The 23,879-nt window shown below is 57.6% G+C and overlaps 1 protein-coding gene and 1 non-coding gene across 4 annotated transcripts in view; one reads left to right on the forward strand and one right to left on the reverse strand.

Moving 5' to 3' along the window:
• Nucleotides 1–23,879, reverse strand: part of LOC118906806 (kremen protein 1) — a 144,496-nt gene that overhangs the window by 21,963 nt on the left and 98,654 nt on the right. Inside the window, exons 1-5 of one of the 3 annotated variants that reach the window (XM_036874492.1) lie at nucleotides 17,256–17,397; nucleotides 9,528–9,641; nucleotides 8,957–9,060; nucleotides 1,503–1,580; nucleotides 412–473 (exon numbers count right to left, since the gene is read on the reverse strand). In XM_036874492.1, the coding sequence (XP_036730387.1) occupies nucleotides 412–473; nucleotides 1,503–1,580; nucleotides 8,957–9,060; nucleotides 9,528–9,641; nucleotides 17,256–17,356 (459 nt within the window). In that variant the 5' untranslated portion in view covers nucleotides 17,357–17,397. Of the gene's footprint in view, nucleotides 1–411; nucleotides 474–1,502; nucleotides 1,587–8,956; nucleotides 9,061–9,527; nucleotides 9,642–17,255; nucleotides 17,398–23,879 lie in introns of those variants that run through there. The other 2 variants (XM_036874491.1, XM_036874489.1) reach the window with 2 other exon arrangements.
• On the forward strand, nucleotides 11,914–12,020 carry LOC118880425. Its single transcript, XR_005016297.1, has one exon. It is a non-coding gene; the product is annotated as a U6 spliceosomal RNA (small nuclear RNA).

Consider the following 23,879-nt stretch of genomic DNA (forward strand, 5'->3'; position numbering starts at 1 on the left):
CAGGCGACGGAGGCCAATGGTTTTCTGGTAGGTTTTTCATGGTGCTGAGTTTTTCATGTTTCTAAATTTAGAATGTCTTACTTTTTAATGGTTAAAAACTTTTTATCTTGAGATAATTTGAGACATGCAATAGATGTTTTTGCTTTCTGGAACTGGGAAGATAGCATTATGGGTGGGTGGGATAAAGGATGAAGGTGACGGGGCAATGAGGGGACCCAGCCACGAGCTCTGGGGGGGTGTCTAGGAGTCTCTGGGTGGGATGGGGATAGGAGAACCTCATGAATCTCCTGGAAGGAGAGCAGGCCAGGCTGTCTGACTGTGAGCAGGCTTCCCGGGGTGGGCACTGGAAGGGAGGCTGAGAAAGCTGGATGGGAGGGTGGTGCCTGCCTGCCCCGGAAGCTGTTCACCCACCTTGGCCTCTAGAACCTTCAGCCTCTCCGTCAGCTCCGACACTTTGCTGCAGTTGAGACAACCTGCAGGGAGGAAGCAGGCTGGGCCAGGGCTCCCAGGTTCCCCTTGGAGCCCCTCAGCCCCTGGGGGCAGGATGGAGGGAGGGGACAGATACCTGATGACCCCAACCCATGAGATAGCCCATCACAGGGAAGGGGCTAAAGAGTCACAGCCTGTCCAGGGTGAGCCATGCCCTGTGGGTGTCCTTTGGCTCCAGAGCCTCCAAGGGGACTGTTTCTCTCAGAGCAGGACCAGGGATCTGACTCCTCATCCAAAACGACTGCATCCCACATGGGCGGGGCTGGCCTCAGCTTGAAGCTTTGGGGACCGACACATTACAGTCCAGACTGGGATGGCCTTAGGTGCCACTCTCTGACCCTTCTTCCAGAACCACCATCCAGCTCCCTGGCCTCCTCACTGATACCCCAACGTTATTCATAACAGTGCCGGGCAGCCGCCGAGCACGATACAAGCTCGCCTCTCCGGTCCTCACCATGATCCTGTGTGTTAGGACAAGTGTCACCCCGTTCACACCTGGGAAGGCTGAGCTCAGAGCAAGGGTGGAGTGAGTGTGTAACAGGCAAAAGCCCTGGGTCGAGGCCCAGCGCTGTCCCTTCTTGGCTGCGGGGCCCCAGGCAGGGTATGTCCCCTCTCTGACCCTCAGCCTCCTCCTCTTTAAAGTGGTGACAATGATGCCTTCCTGGGGTGAGGTTTAAACAAGTTGATTATGGAAAGCTCCTGGCACAGTGCCCTGCATCCTACAGACACTCAGAAAAGTGTCGTTTCAATAAAAAAAGGAAACTGGGGGCTTGGACCCGTGTCTGCAAGACTCTGGGGGTCCTGGGTCTCAGGTGCCTGGGCCCAGGTCAGACTCTCCTTGGGGGGGCCCTTCCTCCACCTTCCAGTTTTCTTTCTAGCCTGCGGTGGACAAGCGCAGGGTGCTATCCCTGACCCTCCACTGCTGGGCCCAGCTGGCTTTTAGGACAGTCACCACCAGCCCCTCCAGCCTCCCCTAGCCCAGGGGGACCCCAAGCAGCTGCCCCAGGACCCACCTGACAGGGCTGTGGGCCGAAGTGCCATCCGCCACATGGCGTTGCCCGACCACCCGGGCTCCACGAAGCCAGAGGAGCCTACAACTGACGGACAGTGAGGGTGAGAGCCCTGCTGGCTGTGACATTTTGTTCTGTCCCCCTCCCCCACCTGCCACTGCAGCCACAGAGGGATCCCTACTCCCCTTAGTGCAAAGGGAGACAGGCCCAGAGAGGTGGGGCAGTTTACCTGGGTCACACAGCATGAACTGGGCTGAGCTGGGACAAGGCTATCAACCTGACGGGGCTGGGGAGAGGGGCTGGCAATGGGTGGGGGCCACGGGTGAGGCTGGGGGCTTCTCCAACAACCCCAGCAAGCTGCATGGGTTAAGAGCTTAGAGTCAACAGATGCAAGGTCAGGTCCCAGCCCTGCTACTTGCTGACCTGTGTGACTTGTCCTCCCTGGACCTGCTGATTTTCCCATCTGTAAAATGGGATCATAACATCTCTACACCTCCTGGGCTGGTGTGAGGCCTGAGGATGGCCATGCATGCAAAGGGCTCACTGAGCACACACAGGGCCTGGTATGCAGTAGGTGCTCAATAAACACAGCAACGTCACCATCCACCCTCTCCCTGCCCCACTTGGTAAGAAGACACTGAAGTGGATCCAGCTCTGGTTTTAAATGAAAACCAGAGGGAGGCTGGCTGCCTGGGAGGGCACAGGGGCCTGTTCCAGGAGGCCACCCCTGCCGCCACCCCTGTGAGGAGCAGGCCATCCTGGCTGGTCTGGCTTTGGGGACCTGGTCCTCTCCATAGCTGGAGGGTTGGGCTGGCCAAGCCAGGGGCGGGGGGTGCAGCTGGAGGGGCTCTGAAGCCAGCAGTGGCAACTGCCCCCCCCCACAGCCCGGGCCTGCCTTTTAAGGCCGCAAAGTGTCGCCTGGGGGGAGACAAGACCCAAATAAGGCATGGGCCTGGCAGCTCAGAGCCAGGCTGTGGGTTGGTGCAGGGAGTGAGAGGCGCCGGGAATTCAAACCAGACGGGTCCCTCTGGCCAACCCCCAGCAGGGTTGCTGCCAGACCCTCTCCGGGTCCCACCACGGGGCCTTCGCCCAGGCTGGGCCCGCATCCCCAGCATGCCCTCCCTGGGGGCCTGCGACTTGTACTCTCACAGGGGGTAAATCTCACCTGGGATAGAGGAAGGGGGTTGGCAGCCCACGACTGGGGCAGGGGTTGGGGGCTCTGTGGGCAGAACAACAGCAGTGGGGGGTGGTAATGCCACCATGAGCCATGCCCGGTGCTAAGCCCAGCTCGATCCTACAAGGTAGGTAATAATAATAACAGCCAATGCTTGTGCAGCACTTATGCTGGGCCCGGCACATTCTAAGCACTTCTCATAAACAGTCTTAACTCACTGTCCTCACGAAGCCCTGTGAGTGGGTGCTAGTAACCCCTCTGCTTTACAGATGGGGAAACTGGGGCACAGAGTAGCTTGGTATTACCACTCTTCTGCCCCCCCACCCCGTGCTCAGATAAATGGATGAGTGAATATGAATATTTCCCTTTGGGGGGAAACAACGCAGAGAGGGAAAGAGACTGGTCACCCAGCTGAAGGCTGGAGCCTGGACTGGAACCCAGGTTAGTCTAACTCCAGGGCCCGTCGTCCTCTCTCCTGGGCCACCTGGCACTGCAAGTCCCCCAGGTTCCCCTGGGCAGAGGCAGGGAGGCGCGGTGCCCGTCAAGAATGCTGGTTCCTGAGAAGAACGGCCTCGGTAAGCCCTCCTCATCCCCTTTGCTCCCAGGTGAAAATGTAAAAGGCCACTGGATGACTGCTTCCAGGAAGTCGACCAAAAGAAGAGGCCGTCCCTCCAACCCCATGGAACTTTGGGTTTTCTCTGGGATGAAGTTGGGCAGAGTGTCCGCCCTGCCCATCCTCCCCACCACCCTGCTATCGTCTTCCATTTTTTCCATGGCACTTTCCACCCTCTAACATGTTATCTGCTTGCCAGTTCCCCGGTCTGATCTTCCGCCCTCCTTGGCTGGAACGTGAACTCCACCAGGCAGGGACCTCGTCCGTCTTGTGAGTGGCTGGGGAAAGTGCCTGGCGCGCAGTAGGGCCTCAGGGCTTCACTAAACCTCTTGTTGAGGAATGCATGAATCACTGGCTGAAAATGAACTTAAAGCAAGCAAACAAAATAAAAGGCAAAATAATGTGGACGGCAGACATGACTGTCTTGAAAATGAACATAAGGGTTCGAATGTCATGCCAGGGTGTCCCCGAGTTTTTAATCTGTGAACATATGGTTGGAAATTCTTTTTTCAACCCACTTGCTTTGGGACATTTCACTGGGAGCCAGAGAGAACTAGAAAAACTAATGAAAGCATGGTCTGACCAGCAGTGCAGACATAACTGGCTCAAAGAAACTGTGAGTTAAATAAAAAAAAAAAAAGAAAGAAAGTTTAAATAACAAAAACTGTCAAAAAGACCAGAAAATATTGGCTCCGGATTCAAGATTCACAAAAAATGGCCCCCCAAGCTCCCCCCAAATTCTAATAAACGGACAGAAATACTTTCAGGGATGAACCATGGTGTAACTGGCCCTCTACCACACCAGATTCCAGCACGGAAAAAGCCTAGGGCTGGGGAAGGTCTCCTGTAGGATAAAAATGTCACATCCCGGGGCTTCCCTGGTGGCGCAGTGGTTGAGAGTCTGCCTGCCAATGCAGGGGACACGGGTTCGAGCCCTGGTCTGGGAAGATCCCACATGCCGCGGAGCGACTAGGCCCGTGAGCCACAATTACTGAGCCCGCGCGTCTGGAGCCTGTGCTCCGCAACAAGAGAGGCCGCGATAGTGAGAGGCCCGCGCACCGCGATGAAGAGTGGCCCCCGCTTGCCGCAACTGGAGAAAGCCCTCGCACAGAAACGAAGACCCAACACAGCCATAAATAAATAAATAAATAAATAAAATTAAAAAAAAAAAGTCACATCCCTCCCACTGGTGTTGAGCCAGGGCCCCTGGAGCGGGCCCCAGTGGGCTGAGAGCCCCCCTCACCCCAGCCTGGTGGTCCACCCTGAAGGGTCCCTCCCCAGCCCCAACCTCACCCTCCAAGGAGCTCCCGGCTAGTCCCAGGACCACAAACCCTGGCTCCACTCCGGGACCCTGACTGTGGGCCACTTCCCACCATCTGGGAGGTCCCGGCCAGCCCTATACACACACACACACACACACACGCACACACACGCACGCGCGCTGCCTCCTCATCCCCACAGCCACTGCTCCCATGTCACCTCCTCCAGAAAGCCTTCCTGGACAGACCAGGGAACCCACCAAAGCCCCCCACCAACAAGCTCTCATCACTCCATCTTGACCTCCACAAGGCCAGTGCCATCTGCAGTTTCTAGCCCTGTGCCCCCCTAAGCAGCCGCCCTTCCCTCTGCCCAGTGTCTCATGTTCCTTCTCAACAGATCCTCATGAGAACACTGAGGCCCAGAGAGGAGAGGCTGCCTGTCCACACAGCAGGACCAGGGCAGGAGAAGAGGGGAGCAGAGCATGGTGTTTAAATCCCACCCTCAGCCGGGAACGGGGGTATGAGACGTTGGCAGTGTCCCTGGGCTCCAGTTCTGACTTTCTCTCCGAGGGGCTTATTCCTTCATAACCCTCCCCCCAGGTCTGCTGGGTCCAGTGACCACAGACCACAAGAGCGTAGCCTCCCCTGCCCCAGCCCAGCTCCCCTCCCGGGAATTTACTTTGCAAATGTAAATATTTGCTACTGTTGGCCTGAGCCAGGGTTTGGGGTCAGGGCTGGAGCTGGGAGCTCCAAGAACTCTCCAGCAGCCCTCTGGGAAGCCCTGGTCTGTGTCTGTCCTGGTCCCTCTGCAGGTAAAATGAGGTTTCCACTCATTTCCCGTGCACCCACTTAACGCCAGACCCGTTCCAGGAACCAGAGAGACAGGATTAGTGATGAAAGGGTGGGGATCCTCGGAGTCAGGCGGGAGCGCCAAGAAGGTTACAGGCAGAGAGGACAGCCACTGCCCAGGCTCTGGGGTGGGAGAGAAGGCCATAGTGGGCCCCAGGCAAAACGGAGGGAGGGCGAGGCTGGAGCACCTCGCTGGGGCAGCTGGGAGGGCAGAGGGGGAGCCTCCCGGCTGGGGGTGGAGGATATACTGGTGGGAGTCGGAGGTGGGGGCCACTGAGCCTCCCAGACAGGAGTGGAGTAGACGGGTGGCAGATATGGGCAAATTCCAACAGCATTTAACCTGCAGAATTCTGAATCCACAGAGTAAGGCACAGGCTTGGCACTGCAACTTGGCATTTGGTTAGAGCACAAGAGCCGTGTTTGGGAAGGGTCCAGCCCTGGACGGTGGAGAGGCCGAGGGGCCCAGGAAGTACTGGGCTGGAATCTCCGTCTGCTTTTAAGCTTTTTTACTGTGTGACCCTGGGCAAACTTCTTCCCTTGCTGTTCCCCACCGCAGAAGACAAGGGCTGTGGGGGTCCACGGATGGGGAAGGGACAGGTGTGACGGACAGACGGGGACAGTGAGGGGGAAAGTGGAGGCTGCCCGGCTCTGGGGGAGCCCACGGGGAGGGGAAGGTGAGGGAGCCCCCTCTCCTCTATCTTTCTATCTGGGAGGAGCTGGGGCAGAGGCTGGCTTCCGTCAGTCCCAGCTGTCTGAACACGTGCCCCACGAAGTCCTTGGCCAGCGCTGCTGCAGAGGAAAGACCTCGGCTCTGGTCAGACTGAAGGGCTTTGAATCTAGCTGTGATCCAGAGCAAGGCACTCCTCTCTCCCAGCCTCAGTTTCCACAATTGGACCTTCTGTACCGTGACATGATGGCACGATGGAGGTGAGTACAAATCATGGTGCCCAGCACAGAGGACAGTGGCAGCTTTCCTCCCCCTTTATGACAGTGGCAGTCATAAAGTCTACATCATTATGACTGCAGGAGGGTCTGAGGCAGGGCGACATTGCAGACCTCAGGTCAGAGCCCTTGGGAGAATCCCAGCCATGATGCTTACTTGCTGTGTGAACTTGTGTGAGACCTGTACCCTCTCTGAGCCTCACTTTCATCATCTGGACAATGGGGTTGTTGGGTGAGAGATCAGTCTGCGGGGAGCCCCCAGAGGCAGGGTGATCACTACAGCCCTACCCTCAGCAGAGCCCAACAGCCCAGGCCACTCAGGGGATCAGGACCAGCCCACGTGATGCATTCTGGCCTTGGCCATTCCTTGCCCGTTGTTTCTGGTGGTAGCAGGCAGCCAGGTGAGAGCCTGGGCCAGTCTCCTCCCTGCCATCCAGCCCCAAGGCCTGGAGGCACTGACAGATGGACGCTTGGTCAGGCTGGTCCCAGTCCCAGCTCTCACATACTGAGTATGGGTATGATCCTGCCCATTTCACAGGTGAGGACACTGAGGCCCAGGGCAGGAGAGCCCCAGGTGTTGCAAGAGCACAAGGCAGCTTGGTGCCCTTTAGAGAAGGTGCCCCTCCCTCTGAGTGGGCACGAGACAAGTGCCGTGTGAACTGCAGCCTCCCCCACCCCCGGCCCGATACCCCTGCACAACGACTCGCACGGTGCACGGGGAGTACCCGGCCCAAGGCCACACAGCTGGTGTGTGACAGAGCTGGCCCATCCCCAGGCTGGAACCCCAAGGCCCTGCCGAGGGAGACGTCAGGGTTGGCCCGGCCCCAGTCCTTGTCTCGCACCCCCACCTCACCCCCGCGGCAGAGCCCCAGCCCTTGGCTTGGTCGTGGATGCACAGCCTCCAGCTGCTGCACTCAAGGGCATGGGCGCTGCCGCCACTTGCTCCACGATGGCCCCACAGACCTGGGAAGGTTTGCCCTTGGGAGGGGAGCCAGGGACAGAGTGGCCTATGTATGGGCAAGCGCTCTGCACCCAGGGGGCCCCCGCACCCTGGGGATTCACCCCCTCCTTACCACCAGCTCCTCTGTGGCCTCCTTGGCAACAGTCCCTCCTGGCTGGCTCCCCTCCTGCCCCTGGGGCCCTTCTGCCTCCCCCTCTTCCTCCCAGCATGTAGGGGAGGGCGCTGTTCCTGGCCCCCTCCCTTCCCTTCCTGTCTGCTCCTCCCAGCCTCCCACATCTGCCTTGGTGAGAGTCTCAGCCAGTCTCCTCCCTGCCATCCAGCCTCAAGGCCTGGAGGCACTGACACATGGATGCGTGGTCAGGCTGGTCCCAGTCCCAGCTCTCACATACTGAGTGACCGCAGGTCAACCCCCTCACCTCTCTGAGCCTCAGTTTCTGTATCTGTAAAAAGGGCTGCCTCTCTGTACCGGACCCCTGCTGGACGTCGGGGAGCTCCCCCCTCCCTCTGGCCACCCTGCTCCTCCCCCGCTGTGTTGGGGGCTCTCCCACCCCACATGGAAACCACCAGGCTCCCTCCCTGCCCCACTCCATGGGGAGTCTGCCCCCACCCTGGATGACTTCACCTCTTTGGGCCTCCGTTGCCCCATCTGTGAACTGGGGCTGCTGTGGGGTCCCAGGGAGGTGAAGTGTGTAAATCTCTCAAGAAACACCTATGAATGGCGCTATAAGCATCACCTTCCCTTGATTCGGAGGCTGTGTTTCACACGTCGGTGTTTCTGGAATCAGAATGCATCTTTCGACCGATAGTCACATTAAAGTGCTACTTGGGGGCCCCGAATGCCTCTTTCTATTGAGGGGCCTACGGGCCTGGTTCTCAGGCTGGCTCTAGGCCAGTCCATCCTCTTTCTGGACATTCTTCGGAGCACACTGGGTTCAGCCAGGCAGTGAGGGTGGATGCAGCCTGGACCCCTCAGCAGAGGTAGGCTCGAGGAGACGGCGCTGCCGGTAGCTGTGTGGTCAGGGGAGGGGCGGGCTGCCTCCTCTGCGCCCCTGCTGGGTGCTTGGCCCCAAACCACTGAGCTGCACGCAGAGAAGGTGGGGGGTGAGAGTGGGGCCTCTGCCTGGGACACACTCCGCACACAGGGTGCCCAGCTGAGTCCTCCCATCCCTGAGGGCCTGGGGGAAGCCAGGCAGACCTGGGTTCGAATCCTGCCACTTAGGAGCTGTGTGCCCATCACACGCCCCTGTGTGCCCATCACACAGCCTTGGTTTCCTCACCTGCAGACTGGGTGTAGCCATCCCAACCTTGCTGACCCACTGCACTAAGTGGTGCTTTGCTTCCCTGCACCGTTACCACCTCCCATGGAAATGTCCCCAAGTTTGGAGGAAAGGCTTGGGATGTGTGACCTAAGACGTGAGCTACCCAGCATGTATGAAATTCCTCCAGGGGTCCTGACAGTGTCCCAAGAGGCAGGTGGTCAACACCCGTGGGACAGCAGACACCCACTGTGGCCCAGCTGCGTCTGGCCGGCAGCTCTGTGCAGCAGCCCCAGTAAGTGTGGCGCTGCGCCCTTGAGCACCTACTGACTCAGCGATGGTTTACAGCTCCCTCCCACACACCTAAGGGGAGGCACCTGGTCTGCGCCTGGGGCAGTCCTACCTTCCTCACAGCTCGACCCCGAGCGCCCAGGGCAGCACCTCCACTCGCGGGCTGTCACCGTCTTGTACATCACCTTGTATGTGGGTCTCACCACGGTTCTGTAGCTGAAAGAGCGCCCAGGTGGCCCGGTTCAGATGGGCCTTCCGCCACCCCTCCCACCATCCATGGGGACAAACCCAGAGCTTCCAGGGTTCTCTGCCACCTCCAGGTCCCTCTGGAGCCTCTTTCCTCATGCATTCTGGAACTCAGCCCTTCCATTCCCTTCCCAGCCCCCAGCCGGGGGGATCTAGAAACCAACTGGACAGGAAGCCCCTGCGAGCTGGGCTAGACTGTCCCCAGTGTTGAACGCTCACCTAGCGAAGGTGTGCAGGTGAATGCTGGAATCCCTCCCCCAAGGAAGGCCCAAGAGTCAAGGGGAGGTGCTGGGAATGGACAATGGTCCCTTTGTCCGCCCACCCTTGGAGTCCCAGGCATCTCCTGCACTGGGTCCCAGCCCCAGCACCAGCCCTTCGACCAGCCCGTGCCCACAGCGGGAACACCAGCAGCTCCTGCTCCACGCGGTCTCGCTCACCTGTTCCCAGGGCAGCTCATGGGCCAGGGGCAATTCTGCAGCACGCGCTGCAGGTAGGTGCCATTCTGCACGTGGCACGAGATGGTGCGGGTCACCACGTATGAGCACCAGTTCCTGAAACAGACCATCAGAGAGGAAGCTCAGGTGCCACGCGCAGCCCATGTTCTCTCTGGGAGCCCCGAGTCTCCAGGCAGGGAGACCCCTAAGCTCTCTGAGTTCTTCGGGCCCTGGTGGGAGTCTCTGGGCTGAAGTGGCTGAGCAGTGAATTCCAGAACCCTGGAGGGGACAGCTGTGCTGGGGGCTCTCGGAGATCTTGGGGAACGAGCTGCAGGGGGCCAGACGGGAGCAGGGCATCTTCACCGGGGCTCTTCCTCCTCAGCATCTCCTTTCCAACCCTGACCCGTCCAGGCCACCACTGCCTCCCACCTCCCACCTGGACAAGGGCAGCGAGTGAGTGTCTTTCCCCTCACTCTCTCCCCAGAGGGAGGGTCAGACAATGGAAACCTGGCGGTGTCCCTTGCCTAGCCCTACCCTCAGCCCTCCAAGTCTCCTGCTCCCACTCCTGCTGTGGATCCCTCACCTCCAGGCCTTTGCTCATGCTGGACCTGATGCCTGGAGCACCCTTCCCCCAATTCTCTTCCTGACACCTCCTACCTTCGAAGCCCCACTGTGCTGTCACCTCTTCCCTTGTCCTCTTCCACCTCCACCCCCATCTGAGTAGAAGCGATGGTTCCCTGCCTGGGATCCTAAGCGCTCTGTATCCCTGTCATGCTGAATTAAGCTGGTGATTCGATTCATGTCTGCCCTCTCCCTCCCTGAGGCATGTGAGAAAGAGGCTCTGTCTCACTTATCCTCAGGTCCCCTCTGTGTGACAGCTGGGATGCACAATCAATGTCCCAAGCATGGAGGACTGACTTTTTCAAATGCCAACGAATAATCATCTTGCACTGCACATACTGAGCACCTCCTGTATGCTAAAGGTATTTACATCATCTTCCCACAGTGAACCAGGAACCACCCCCCCATTTAACAGAGGGGTAAACTGAGGCTCAGGGAGGGGAAGACAATTGTTCATGTTAAAGAGCTGGTGCATGGCAGATCTGGATTTGAACCCAGGAATGTGGACGGCTCAGCCTGGCCCCCACCTCCATCCCAGAGGCCCCGTCAGCTCCCGTCTCCTCCCCACCTCCTGAGCCACGGTCTGTGGCTCTGTGAAGGCCTCAGCCTGGGAACCTGCTGACCCTGGGCTCCAGGCCACAAAGGAAAGTCTGGTGGGGTGGGGGCTCAAGCTGAGAAGGGTCACCTGAAACGGTCACTCCTTTCCCAGCACCAGCAAAAAAACGCAGGCCCGTGACCCCGTGCAGGGCTGAGGGCCGGTGAGCACCTGGAATGTCACAGCCATCACGGAGGTGCCTGCCACCTCGGAAACCCAGCCCTGCAGCTGCAGCCCCACCCCCACCCAGCCCACCTGAAGGAGAAAGTCTTTGGCGGGGACCAGTTGACAAACTCGCTATGGGACTCTGCGGAAGTCCCTTCACCGTTCTGTGTCATGCTGAAATCAGTCCAGGAGGAGGAAACACCCTGGCCGACCGCACAGAGGTGGGAAAGCCAGAGAAGGGTGGCTCTGATCAGCCCAGTGATGGGGCAGGAGCTCAAAAGAGCCCTCGGCCAGGGAACCCACAGCAGAGGTGCCAGGTGCTTGTTACAGCACTGTCAGGAATGGCGCAAAACTGGAACAGCCTAAGTGGGACCCCTAGACACAGAGAACCAGGCGCTGTGACAGAGTTCAAGGTCTCCATGTGCCTGGTTAAGGGGGAAAAAGTATGTGTGGACCAAGAGAATGACATTTCCATTAATACATGAAAAGCAGAGAAAGCCAAAAGACTGTAAATGTATGTACATATAAAGCTATGTGTGTTATTATTTTTTTTTTTAAATTTTATTTGGCCACGCTATGCGGCTCGTGGGACCTTAGTTCCCCAACCAGGGATCGAACCCCGGCCCTTGGCGTGAAAGCACGGAGTCCTAACCACTGGACACCAGGGAATTCCCTATGTGTGTATTAAGTGAGGAAAAATCACATGCCTAGATGAGCTCCATCCACTCAGGACCCTGTGCTCACAGCAGCCTCCGTTTACCATGCCAGGAGCTGTGCCCAGGGCCTTCCACACACCTAATTATAAGTGCCACTTTACAGATGGGAAGACTGAGGCTCTGGGGTCTGGGATGTGCCCCAGGCACCCACGATGAGCGACACTGTCACGGTTGGAACTCAGCTTCTTCTAACCCCAGGGCTTGTGCTCTTAACCACAGGCTGGAAATGTCTCTCCTAATGAGCAAGTGGGGATTTTATGTTTAAAAAGATGCATTTCAAAAAGGCCCCCCAGGGCTCACTTCGGCAGCACATATACTAAAATTGGAACGATACAGAGAAGATTAGCATGGCCCCTGCGCAAGGATGGCACGCAAATTCGTGAAGCATTCCATATTTAAAAAAAAAAAAAAGGTTCTGAAGAACCTAGGGGCAGGACAGGAATAAAGATGCAGACGTAGAGAATGGACTTGAGGACACGGGGAGTGGGAAAGGTAAGCTGGGACGAAGTGAGAGAGTGGCATGGCCATATATACACTACCAAATGTAAAATAGATAGCTAGTGGGAAGCAGCCGCATAGCACAGGGAGATCAGCTGGGTGCTTTGTGACCACCTAGAGTGATGGGATAGGGAGGGTGGGAGGGAGACGCAAGATGGAGGAGATATGGGGATATATGTATATATATAGCTGATTCACTTTGTTATAAAGCAGAAACTAACACACCACTGTAAAACAATTATACTCCAATAAAGATGTTAAAAAAAGAAAGGCCCCCCCACCCGTTAGAGCCTTTAGGTCCCCAGAGCTGTGGTTTAAAACCTGCTGGGATCTTGTTTGGGGGGGACATAAGCCCCTTTGGAGACTGATGTGAGCTGTCGCTCCTCCCCCCAAAAATGCATAAAACTTGGGGTACAAGTTCAGGGGGACTCAGGGGCTCCCTGAGCCTGTGTGATGTCCCGCAGGCTAGCCCAGGGGCTCTGTGAGTGGAGGAAGGAGGGAGGGAGGGAGCAACCTGGGCAGAGGACGGCCAGAGCATGGGACACAGGAGGAGGGCCCTGGGCACGGACTGAAGACTCCATGCCAGTGTACAGACTCACACACATGCACACACATCAATATGCACACACACATGCAGACATGAAAGCACACAGACACACCCACATACACAACTTCCAGACACACATGTCCATGTGCACACACAGACCCACATAAGCGTGCACGCACACACACACACTACAGCACGCAATCAGACCAAGGTCAATCTGGCAGGACACATAACCACAGAAATGACTGTCCAACTTGCACTCGGGCCCACACCTGCAGACACAGGGCTGTGCACCCTCACACACATGTGTGCACACCCCCCCCATGCCCAGCCCCTGGACTGGACTGGGGGAGGCAGGCCTGTGACTGCCCACAATTGCCCTAGCAATTCTTTTGACCACGGGGAAGCTAGAGAAAACAATTTTTTTCTTCTTCTTCCTTACTTAAAATCTCCCCCATGTGAGTTGCTGCCTGGTTCCCTGGTTTATTTCCCACCAGCTGGAGTTTGCTTGAATCCCCTGCTTAGGAGACACGGAGCTGATGGCCGGCTAGCAGACACTTTAGACAGGAGGCGACACTCTGGCCAGGTGGGGTTCAAGGTCAGCCCCTCGTGCCCTCCACCTGGGGGGTCACCAATAATTACGCGCTGCCCCTCCCTGGCCTTGAAGACCCAGCCCCACTGCTGCCAGGATAAGCCCGAGCTCCTCCGCAGGGTCCTAGCCTGGCTCCGCCACCCGCCCACCCCTCCGTCCACTTTCCAGGGGCGCTGCTGGCCTGAAGTCCACAGCCCACCACGCTGCCCGTCACCCTGCAAGCCCTGACCGCTGGGTCCTGCACACTTGCGCTGCTGCTCTTTCTCCTTCCTGCCCTCCCTCCCATGCACGTCTTCTCCCCACCTCAGATCTTTGCATAGGAGATACCCTCTGCCTGGAAAGCCCTCTCCCTGCTCTAGCAAACTCCTATTCATCCTCTGGGTCTCAGTCCTGAGGCTTTGGGCACAGTTGGGCACCTGCAGGGCCCCCCTTCAGCCACTCACAGCAGCCCTGAGCTTTTTCCTCCCCCGATGGTGCTGTGGGAGGGCGTTGGCGGGGACCAAGCCAGTATGGGGCTCAGCCCGGGGGCGCTCAGGGAGGTTTGCTGAATGACTGAATGACTGAGAACAGACAGTGGCCCTGGGCAGAGGAGCCAGGACCCAGGTTCCCACAGATGGGCGCAGTCCTTGGAGGCCCCGCCCCCATCCTGCTGCCCTTGGGAGCTTCTTTTCTGGGGCGTGGTTGGTGATAAGCCACCCAGGAACCCGATGACACTGGGTTACCTCCTGTGGGATGGGACAATGGCAGGGGCTGGGAGGAGGCAGCACCTCTCTCCTGGGCCTGCCACTTCTGCCCACTCAGCACCTCCTGGGCCTCCAGAGGCTGCCGGGAGAAGAGAAAACAGGCCAGACCAGCTCGGCCTGGCACTGGCCACCCCCACGAGGGCCCCCCCGCATCTGCCCTCCACCCCCTGCCACGAGGAGCTCAGGGGACTTTGTCTCCACGGGGCCCAGGGCTGTGATCCGGAACAGTGATAGGGGCTAATTGCAGGAGGCAGCCAAGCGGGCTGGGGGCCAAGGGACGCTATGAAAAGGAGAGGAAAGAAAGAAGACCCACAGGGTGGGGGTGGGGTGAACAGAGCCAGAACCCCACACCGGAGGCGAACCCCACACACTGGCTCTGCTGCTTCCTAAGTTGGTGACCTTGGACAAAGCCCTGACCCACTCGGGGCCTCACTTTGTCCATCTGCAAATGGGGACAGCAGACTCTCCTCCAGCAGGGGAGGTTTCAGGCAAAGCCCTTAGCGCAGCGCTGACGGCTTTTGGTAGTTCTTGTTCCTGGACCGTGACATAGGGCCCACACCAGGCGGCTGTGGTCCAGGGGCTTCCCTGAGGGACATCAGCACTGTACCTTCCACACAAGGTCCTCCCCCTTGACTTTGGGATAGGGATTGCCAGGCTCTGCATTCTACCAAGTGGAAACTGAGGCTCCAAGAGAGGTCACCTACCCAGGTCACCCCTGTGGGTATAGCGTTGGGATCTGAGCTCCCAAGGGAGGGGGTGGGGAAGAAAATTCTCCACTCTCCTTGATTCTTGGATTTGCCCAAAAAAAAGCCAGTACTGCAGGGGAAGAAGCCTGGACCAGGACACCGGTGACGGCTTCAACTCTACAGCCACAGCGTTGAGACACTGAGATGGGTCATTAAAGGCTGGAAGGGCCCTCAGAGGGGCAGGAAGCACCCCCAGCAGGGACTGGGGGGGCAGATAGGGGCAAGGGCGAGCCAAGGCAGCTCTGCACAGCCCCGGGCACCCTGGTTCCGGGGGTCTCAAAGTCTTGCCACATTCTTGGGCCTGGGGGCGGCCCCTTGGATGCCTTCCCGGGCCTCCCCCTCCCCAGGCACAAAGCCTCTTTTCTCCCTCTGGTCTCTCGGCTGCCAAGGGGCGCCTGGGGCACCGGGATAGGGGTGGAGGGAGGGCTGATGGGGAGCAACATCCTCATGCCGTCTCCAATGATGCTGGGATGGGGCCACAAGGGGAGGTCCTGGCAGCCAAGAACCACAGACTCCTCTGGCTAGGGGTCCCTCCCCTCACTTAATGTTGGTCATAGCAGGAACCACTGTACATCAGGTCCTGCACTGGTTCCTCCCATGGGGGACTGTCCTCAGAACAGGCCTGTGTGCAGGGGACGAGGGGAGGGAAGAGGGGAACAGTGAGGAAACTGAGAGGGGAACTGAGACCTGGGGCCCTGAAGAGACCTGCCTGAGGTCACACACTCAGGAATAAAACCCTGCTCTATCTGAGGCCAGAGCCCCTAATTCCTAACCACGACCTGCAAACCTTTTTCAGCTCCCCAAGCTGACAAAAGCTCGCTCTCCTCCAGGAGAGCTGCTGGGGTGAAAAGTACACTGGATCTGGAAACTGATTGACTTAGATTGAGGTGCCTTTCCCTCTCTAGGCCTTGGTTTTCTTATCTGTAAAATGGGAGCAACAGCATTGCCTACAGAGCTTTTGTGATGCTCAGGCCACTGTGAGCCTTCTATGATCAGATGGGGTGACAGTCCTCAGTGACCACCAGATACCTGCCCACAGACACCATTCTGCTCCCACATAGCAAGTCCTGGGGGGCCAAGGAGTCCAGGCTGCGAGGCAGTGGACTGGCTGAAGGGCAGTCCAGGACTTATGCCTTCTCAACCATCATCCTGAGATTGACACTGGGGACCCTGGGGGTTCACATCCTTGCCCTAGGCAGGTCATGTCCCCTCTCTGAGCCTCACCTTCCTCCTCTATGAAATGAGGACCATAAAAATGTGTGCCTCCCATGGCAGTCGGGAAGATTCTGGAGGGGATAGGTACAGGTGAAATGCCAGCCCAGGTCAGCATGCATGGTGGTGGCTGTGACATCTGCCAGCCGTCAGTCCCTGTCTCAAGACAACTGCTCCTCTGGCCTCTGATGCCACGGCCACCTCTGCCCTCCAGCCCTGCCCATGTCACCTGCTCTTGCTAGCCCAGTGGGGGCACGCTGGCCCCTGACCACTGGGAAAAGGGAATTTCTGAAAAGAATTAAAGAATTGAGCCCGTAGGGGGTGGGGGCCGGGCAGGCCTTTGAATGGGATGAAAAGGCCTGGAGAGGCCTGGCTACTCCGTATTGTCTGCCTCAGACAACAGTGGCGGCTGGCCCTCGAGAGGGGACCCCAGCAGGGGCAGGGGCAGGGGCAGGGGCTACAGCCAGGAGAGGGGCCTGGGTAGGTTCAAACAGTGTCACCAAGGCCAGAAAGACACAGATTTGAATCCCAGTTCTGCTATTAATGGTCAATGAGCCTAGAAGATTATGTTAATCGTCTGGGGCCTCAATTTGCTCATCTGCTAAATGGGGACAAGAGTTCCCTACCTCATTCAATCCTTGAACACTGCACATAAAGGGCCCCCCTCACTGGTACTGGGAGATGCTCCATAAACACCACCAGACAGAATTCTCCCTGCTCCTGAGAGAGCAGCAGGAAGACAGAGCACTTGCTCCCAGCGCAGTCCAAAATGCCAGGTCCCTGGGGGCCGACACTGACCCTCGGTCTGTGAAACTCCACCCCAGTCTTCCTTTGAGGAAAATAAATAGCTGGGATACTAAAAAAAGCCAGGAGCACAGTAAAGCGGGGAGGGTCCCCCAAGTGTCAGCTAGAGGGTGTCCTGGGCTTCTCCTATGTGCAGGAAGGGGGCCGTAGGGAGAGGGTGGGGGAAGTCTTGGTGGTTTCCTCCCTCGGGGGAAACCACCCCCTGGGGCTCTGGAGGTGAAGTGGTGGGGGGTGGAGAAGGCTGTCGGGGGACTGCCGGCTCCGTATACGTGAAGTAGGGTACCCCCGCAGGGCCTGGAGCTTCTGCCAGATAGCGGGGAGGCCCAGGGTTCCTGCCCCAACCCGGGCTGGCAATGAGGTGGGGAACCGGGTCCCTTTCCCAATCCCGGGCTTGCACGGAGTTTGGGGGTGGGGGCGGTGCCTGGAGTCCCTGTCCCCAACCCCGGGCTGGCAGGGCACAGAGGTGGTGCGGGGGGTGGGGGCAGCCCTTACCTGCGTGCAGAGAACGGGGCTCCCCCAACGCTCCACGCGGCGCTGCCTCCCGGGAGCAGGAGCCCGAAGCAAAGCAGCGCCCAGGCCCGCGGGCCGCCCATGTTGCGCCCGGCGCCCTCCGCGCGCGGCCCCTCGCCGTCGCCCCCAGCCTGGCGTCCAGGACGCGCGGATCCTGGTTCCCAGCGCAGCGGCGGGAGGGAGGGCGGGCGGGAGGCGGGCGCGGGGCGGGGGCGCGCGTTCCCGGCCTCGCCCGGCCCCTCCGCGCGGCCCCCCGCCCCTTGCGCCGCCGCTGCCAACCCGGAAGGAGCCCTGGGGGGCCGGGCACCCCCGCCAGGAAGGCCGCCAGGTGCCCACCTGAGCCTGGCGCCCTGCGCCGCGTGGCCCTTTTGGGGGCGCGGTGCCAGTTTCGAGGTGCCCTCCCACGTGTTGCAAAGTGGGGAGCTGAGGCTGGGCCACGGTCTCAGACGCAGCCAGGACCCAAACCCAACAAGCCTGGGCTAATGATGCGGAGGCATCATCCCCTCTCGACATTTTTGAGGGTTCCAGTTCCCGAGCCACGAGGGACTGTCCATCCATGCAACAAAGGCTTCCTGAGCAGTGAGCGCCACTGTGTGCAGGGCACCTCACCGCCGCCTCACATCCTCTCTCGGTTTAATCTTCAAACCACTCTGGGTGAGGTGGGCACAATTATCCCCATTTTACAGAGAGAAAAAAGGAGGCCCAGGCACTCGTAGTCCCCCTAGGAGAAGACCTGGGCTGACCCCATAAAGTCAGTGTCCACTCTTAACACCATTTTACAGATGGAGAAACTGAGGCAGAGAGGAGATGTCATCTGCCTAAAGCACCCCATCAGTGGTTGGAAGAGCTAGGATTCAAATCCAGGTCTCCTGACTTCAGAGGGGGTGTCAGCTCTTTAGCACAATTAAGGAAGAGTGCAGACATCCGTTGCTCTGGGCCTGGGTTTCCCCATCAGTGACAAGGAAAGGACTGGCTTACAGTGGAGTTACTTCCTCTGGGGTACATGGATGAGCTTCTGGGGAGAGGGCTGTGAATCCTACCAAAGTGTATGAAAGTATGGTATGTGTGTGTGATACATATGTGTGCAGGTGTGATAGGGGCATGTGAAATGTGTGATGCCTGTGTGCACGTGTGTGATGTATGTGTCTGTGACCGGAATGTGTGTTTATGTTCTCATCAGAGGGCACCCAGACCCTCCCCAAACTCCAGGACAGTCTCTGACCTCCCCCCACCCCCTTCTGCCAGAACTGATGGGCAGCAGGCAGTCCCAGGCTGGTGAAGCCCCTACCACCATGGCAGTGCACCGGGGGCCTGTCCTACAGGATCCTGCTGTGGCTTGTCCAGATCTAGGATCTCTTCTAGAAACACTCCAGCAAGAAGGGCATGCTGGCCCTGACCTCTGATTCCTGGGACTACCTCTCCTAGACTCACCAGAGCAGCACAGGGCCCTGGGCTGTGTCAGAGGGCGGAGGGTGTGCCAGTGGAGAGAGCCGAACCCTGTCTCCCGAGGGGGCAGGCAGTGAGAGCTGGGTTCAAACCCTCCCTCTGCCCCCTCTGCCCGTGTTAGCTGGGGCAAGGCCTGCCCCTCTCTGAGCCTCAGTTTCTCTTTGTAAGGAGAACAGTTGCACGTTCCTTATGGGGTGTGTGCAGGAATGAGATATGCCTTGGCCCCCACAGTCCCCTGCTTCACGTGGTTCCCCCAAGGGCTCCTCACATCCTCCAACAACGTCATCATGGTGCCAACTTTGCCCCCCTAGGGGAGCTGCCTCCCTCCCTTCCATCTGTGATTTTTGGGCACCTCTATGTGCCATCTGTCTGACCCCCAAGAAAAGCAGCTTTGCACCTCTCTGGTTAGCTCTTATTTTTGACACAACTAGATCAGTTACTTAATCCTCTAGATAACTTGTCACTCTCAAGGGGCCATCTTATGAGATGGTCCCAGGCCCATCTGAGGCCTGGTCAGGTGGCCACAATCAAAACCCAACACCCCGGGGCTTCCCTGGTGGCCTGGTCTGGGAGGATCCCATATGCCGCGGAGCGACCGGGCCTGTGAGCCACAATTGCTGAGCCTGCGCGTCTGGAGCCTGTGCTCCACAACAAGAAAGGCCGCGATGATGAGAGGCCCGCGCACCGCGATGAAGAGCGGCCCCCACTTGCCGCAACTAGAGAAAGCCCTCGCACAGAAGCGAAGACCCAACACAGCCATAAATAAATAAATTAATAAATTAGTTAATTAAAAAAAAAAAAAAACCCCAACACCCCAAAGGGCACTTTGGAGGGTATGCAGCTCTTTAGGAAGGGGAAGTGCTGGGCAGTGGCTTCTGTCCTGGGAAGGCCCAGGAGGGCCACAGAATGAGGAGGCACTACCACATCTGTTTGCAACGTGTCTGAGATGCTCCTGTGATGAATGGCATATATGTTCCTTTATCACCAAACTCGTGGGTGCTCCAGGCCACTGCGAATTTCTCCGGCAATGGATGCTCCCAGGAAAAGCTGTGATCAACATTTTGACATCAGAAAGGGTCCTATCCTTACTGAGGCTGGGGTCCCTTGGTCCAGGGTATTTATTTAAAACTACAGCTAGACCCCCATGCCAGTGCAGCCTGGTGGTTACCACATAGGCTCAGCACCCCATAGGCCTAGGTGTCAATTCCAGAGCAACCACTGGACACTGTGTGACCCGGGACAAGTCACCTCCCCTCTCGGAGCCTCATTTCCTTGCCTGAAAAAACAAGGCAGTTTTAAGACATGGAAGCAACCTAAGTGTCCATCGACAGATGAATGGATAAAGAAGATGTGGTATATACATATACCATGGAATATTACTCAACCATAAAAAAGAATGAAATATTGCCATTTACAGAAACATGGATGGACCTAGAGATTATCATACTAAGAGAAGTCAGTCAGAGAGAGAAAGGCAAATACCATATGATATCACTTACACGTAGATTCTAAAAAAATGGTACAAATGAACTTATTTACAAAACAGAAACAGACTCACAGACATAGAAAACAAACCTATGGTTACCAAAGGGGAAAGCGGGGGAGGGATAAACTAGGAGTTTGGGATTAACAGATACACACTACTTTATATAAGACAGATAAACAACAAGGTCCTACTGTATAGCATAGGGAACTATATTCAGTATCTTGTAATAAGCTATAATGGAAAATAATCTGAAAAACTGAATATATATATAACTGAATCACTTGGCTGTACACCAGAAACTAACACAACATTGTAAATCAACTATACTTCAATTAAACAAACAAAAAACAAGGCAGTTTTTAAAGCTTTGGGTCTCTGTGCGGTGGTCCTGGGGCACAGTATGAAGCCCCCTTTTGAGGGTGCACTCTCCTGGTGGATATCAGCCTATTTTCTGGTCCTCTTTCCCCCCTGAGCAGGAAGGGCAGGAAATGCTGCAGGGACCTGGGTTTGGTCATTTGAGGTTTCAGTGTTTGCTGAGATGGGGAGGAGAGGGGCCCGCTGGCTCAAGGCCCCTGTGGGTGGGGCCTCTTCCCTGGGGGGCTGATCTTCTCAGCTGCCAAGACTGAACCACAACCGCCAGCAACAACAGCAGCTTCCGGTCCGGTCTGAGCGCTGACCGTGTGCCAGGCGCTGTGCTAAGCATTTTGCTTGCATTGTCGCCTGCCCTCTTCTCCCACACCCGGGAGGCCTCCATATTATCCCCAGGTGCGGGGCCCACGGCTGGTGAGTGATGGGTGCCGGCCTCTGCGCTTACCCATTAGGCCACACTGCTGCCCTCTGACCCTGCAAGGGGGTTTCTTTGGGCAAAAAGAGAACTCAGCTCAGATTTAGACTCCCGTCGGGAGGCTGAGGAGGTGAGAGGGAGCACATGCATAAACACACACACACACACACACACACACACACACACACACACACACCCCCAACACCCCCAACCCGGGAGCAGGCCATGGGGTCTGGGAAACACAGCCCTTCTGGTGTGGATTCACTGACACATCCAGCGGGCCTAATCCAAACAGGAAATGCTGTTCTTCTAACAGCAAACAAACCTGGGTCGCAGCCTCCCCTCCCTGTGAACTGCCCCTGGAGCCTGTGCTAAGGACCTCTTCCCTCTGACTATGTCCCAAGGACAGTTTCCCTGGCTGGGGGTGGGGGGGCCCATAAAATTAGCCCTGCTTGCACACCAGCTTGTGTGAGCCCAGGTGCCCCAGTTGATCTGTACCCATGTCGTGCCCATTCTATAGGGGAGGGAGCAGCCCAAGAGGCCTGGGGGTACCCGGAGCCCCCAGGGGCCCAGTCAGCGCCAGCACCATCGCCATCGAAGCCTCTGCCCAGACAAAGGCCAGGGCCGGTGGGCCGGCCTTCCAGGTTAGGGAACAATGCCCGCTTTCTGTGCCTTTGATGTGGAGGCCTGGCCCTGCGGCCCCTCGCTGGGCCAGGGCGGGGATGCTGGGGGACCCGGAGAGCCTGCAGCTGCCCAGCCAAGTTATTTATGCTCCATGGAGCTGCCCTTCTCACCCAGTTCATTCCTTCCTCATGGAGCTGGGACTGGAGCTGGAAGGAGTGATGGGAGGAAGGAAGCTGTCGGAAAATCATAAATTAGGGCTCCGAGAGAGGGCTTTCCTGCCCTCCTCAGGAATCCTCAGGGGGAGAGACCGGCACCTTGGGTCAGGGGAGGACGACAGGGTGGCAGCCAGGGCACCTGTATTTGGAGTTCGGACACCTGGATGTCTGCATGATCTACAGTGAGTCCCTTCTCTCTGGGCCTCAGTGCCCCCATCTGGAAACCGGGGGAGGGAGGGATACAAGACTTGGGGACTTTCCTGTGACTGTGCTTTGCTGACTGTGAAGAAATGGACAGATAAGAGGCCTTCTCCTTAACAATGTTTGTCCCACTTCCCTTCCTCTGGTTCCTTGCCCACAAATCCCCTCCTTTCTGCCCCCCATCTTTGCCCTACCTCCCTTCTTTGGGTATCCCTGGCTCTGCTTCTTTTTCCACATCTCTCCTCCTGCAAAAACAGACTAATGAGGTCTCCTTAGGCAACATCCACCTAGCTGAGGGGGTAGAGGTTGGCTCATTTACGCTAGAGTGTTAATGAATGTTGTTAAATGTTGGGGCCCAGTTAACAGGGATTCTTCCTCATTTAAACCCTAAATCACTAGTAGTGGGCTAGTAATCACTTCTAGGCTAGTAAGGGGGATGCTTGGTGACCAAGGGTCTAGGAACAAGGTCTGCCAAGTGAAAGGGCCTTCTGTGTGGGAAAATGTCCTCTTCCCGGCCACAGTGAGGTGAAACCCACCCCCTGCTGGACGCATCTGGAGTGGTGGCCACAAGTCCCTGTGGTTGAGATGGACCTGGCAGGCACGAAGGACAGGCAAGAGGAGCCATTCAGAGCGGAGACCCTGGAGCTGCCTGCCAGCCCTGCCAGTCCCAGGAGGTGCCTGCTGGGCCAGGAGCATGTGGGCCTGCCCCACCTGACACCCCCAGGATGAATGGGTTCCACTCTGAGGAAGTGATTCTGAGGAGGAAGAGGAGAGGGAGAGAGAAAGAGCCAGAGAGAGATATAGAGATATAGAGAGATACTCAGAAAGAGAGAAAGAGAGCCAGCAAGCTGGAGACAGAGGGAGAGATGTCAGCCAGAGAGATGTAGAGAGAGGCAGATGGAAAGACAGAGAGACAGAAAAAGAGACAGACAGACACAGAGAGAAGAGCACTTGGGGAAGAGGACCCCAGGTTGTCGGTCTCAGCTCCTGTGGGGACCGGGCAGAGGGGGCAGGACCAGGGTGCCAGCCCAGCACCATCCTTTGCACGACAGGCTCTGCCTCCCTCAGACCCACACTCCCACACCCCTAAGAGGCAGGAGCTGGTCCTTCTGCCATCTGCTGCCCTTGCCTGGCACTGGCTGACCAATAGGCTCTGGGCTGCCTGCATTGGTATAAATTGTGCCTGGGAAGCCCTGTAAGGCAGATGGAGCTGCTGGACCCAGAAGAAATGGATTTCTAGCCCGTGGCTTGGCCCAGGGAGTCATAAGTGGATGGACAGCATGGGGGATGTGCACCCCTGGAGCACCTGGACTCCAGGCTCTCCCTGCCCTGCCCTCCTGTCCAGCCCTGCAGGGCCAAGCCTGGATCCTCTCCATCTGCCCACTCCTCGGCTCTGTCCCTTCCAGCCTCCCCACCCTCTATGGGACGTGGCTTCAGTTTCCTTGGTGGCTTCTCACCTCCTCTCTGACCCTTCCAGTCTTTTGGGATCTTCCCAAAGGTGACTGGAGGTATTTCCCTGTGAGGGAAACCTTCAGTGTCCCTGCTGCCCTCAGGGTGGGAACTGAATGTGGCCTGGCCTGCTCATCCTCCCTGTGTCCCAGACCCTGGGACACCAAAGAGAGTCTCTATCCTCCCAGCTAACCCTGTGCTCTCCAGCTGGACCGCAGGGGTTTCCCATCCCATCCCCTCTGCCTACCAATGCCCACTCCCCCTTCTGTCACAGCTCAGACATCACCCCCTCCCTGCCTCTAGGAAGGTGTCCCATACCCCAAGACTGGATCACATGTCCACTGGGCTTCTCCACTGACAGCGTTCTATGCAGGAGCCATCTGTTGATTTGTCTGATTCCC

Source organism: Balaenoptera musculus, chromosome 14 (genome assembly GCF_009873245.2).
Source record: "Balaenoptera musculus isolate JJ_BM4_2016_0621 chromosome 14, mBalMus1.pri.v3, whole genome shotgun sequence".
Lineage (NCBI taxonomy): Eukaryota > Metazoa > Chordata > Mammalia > Artiodactyla > Balaenopteridae > Balaenoptera > Balaenoptera musculus.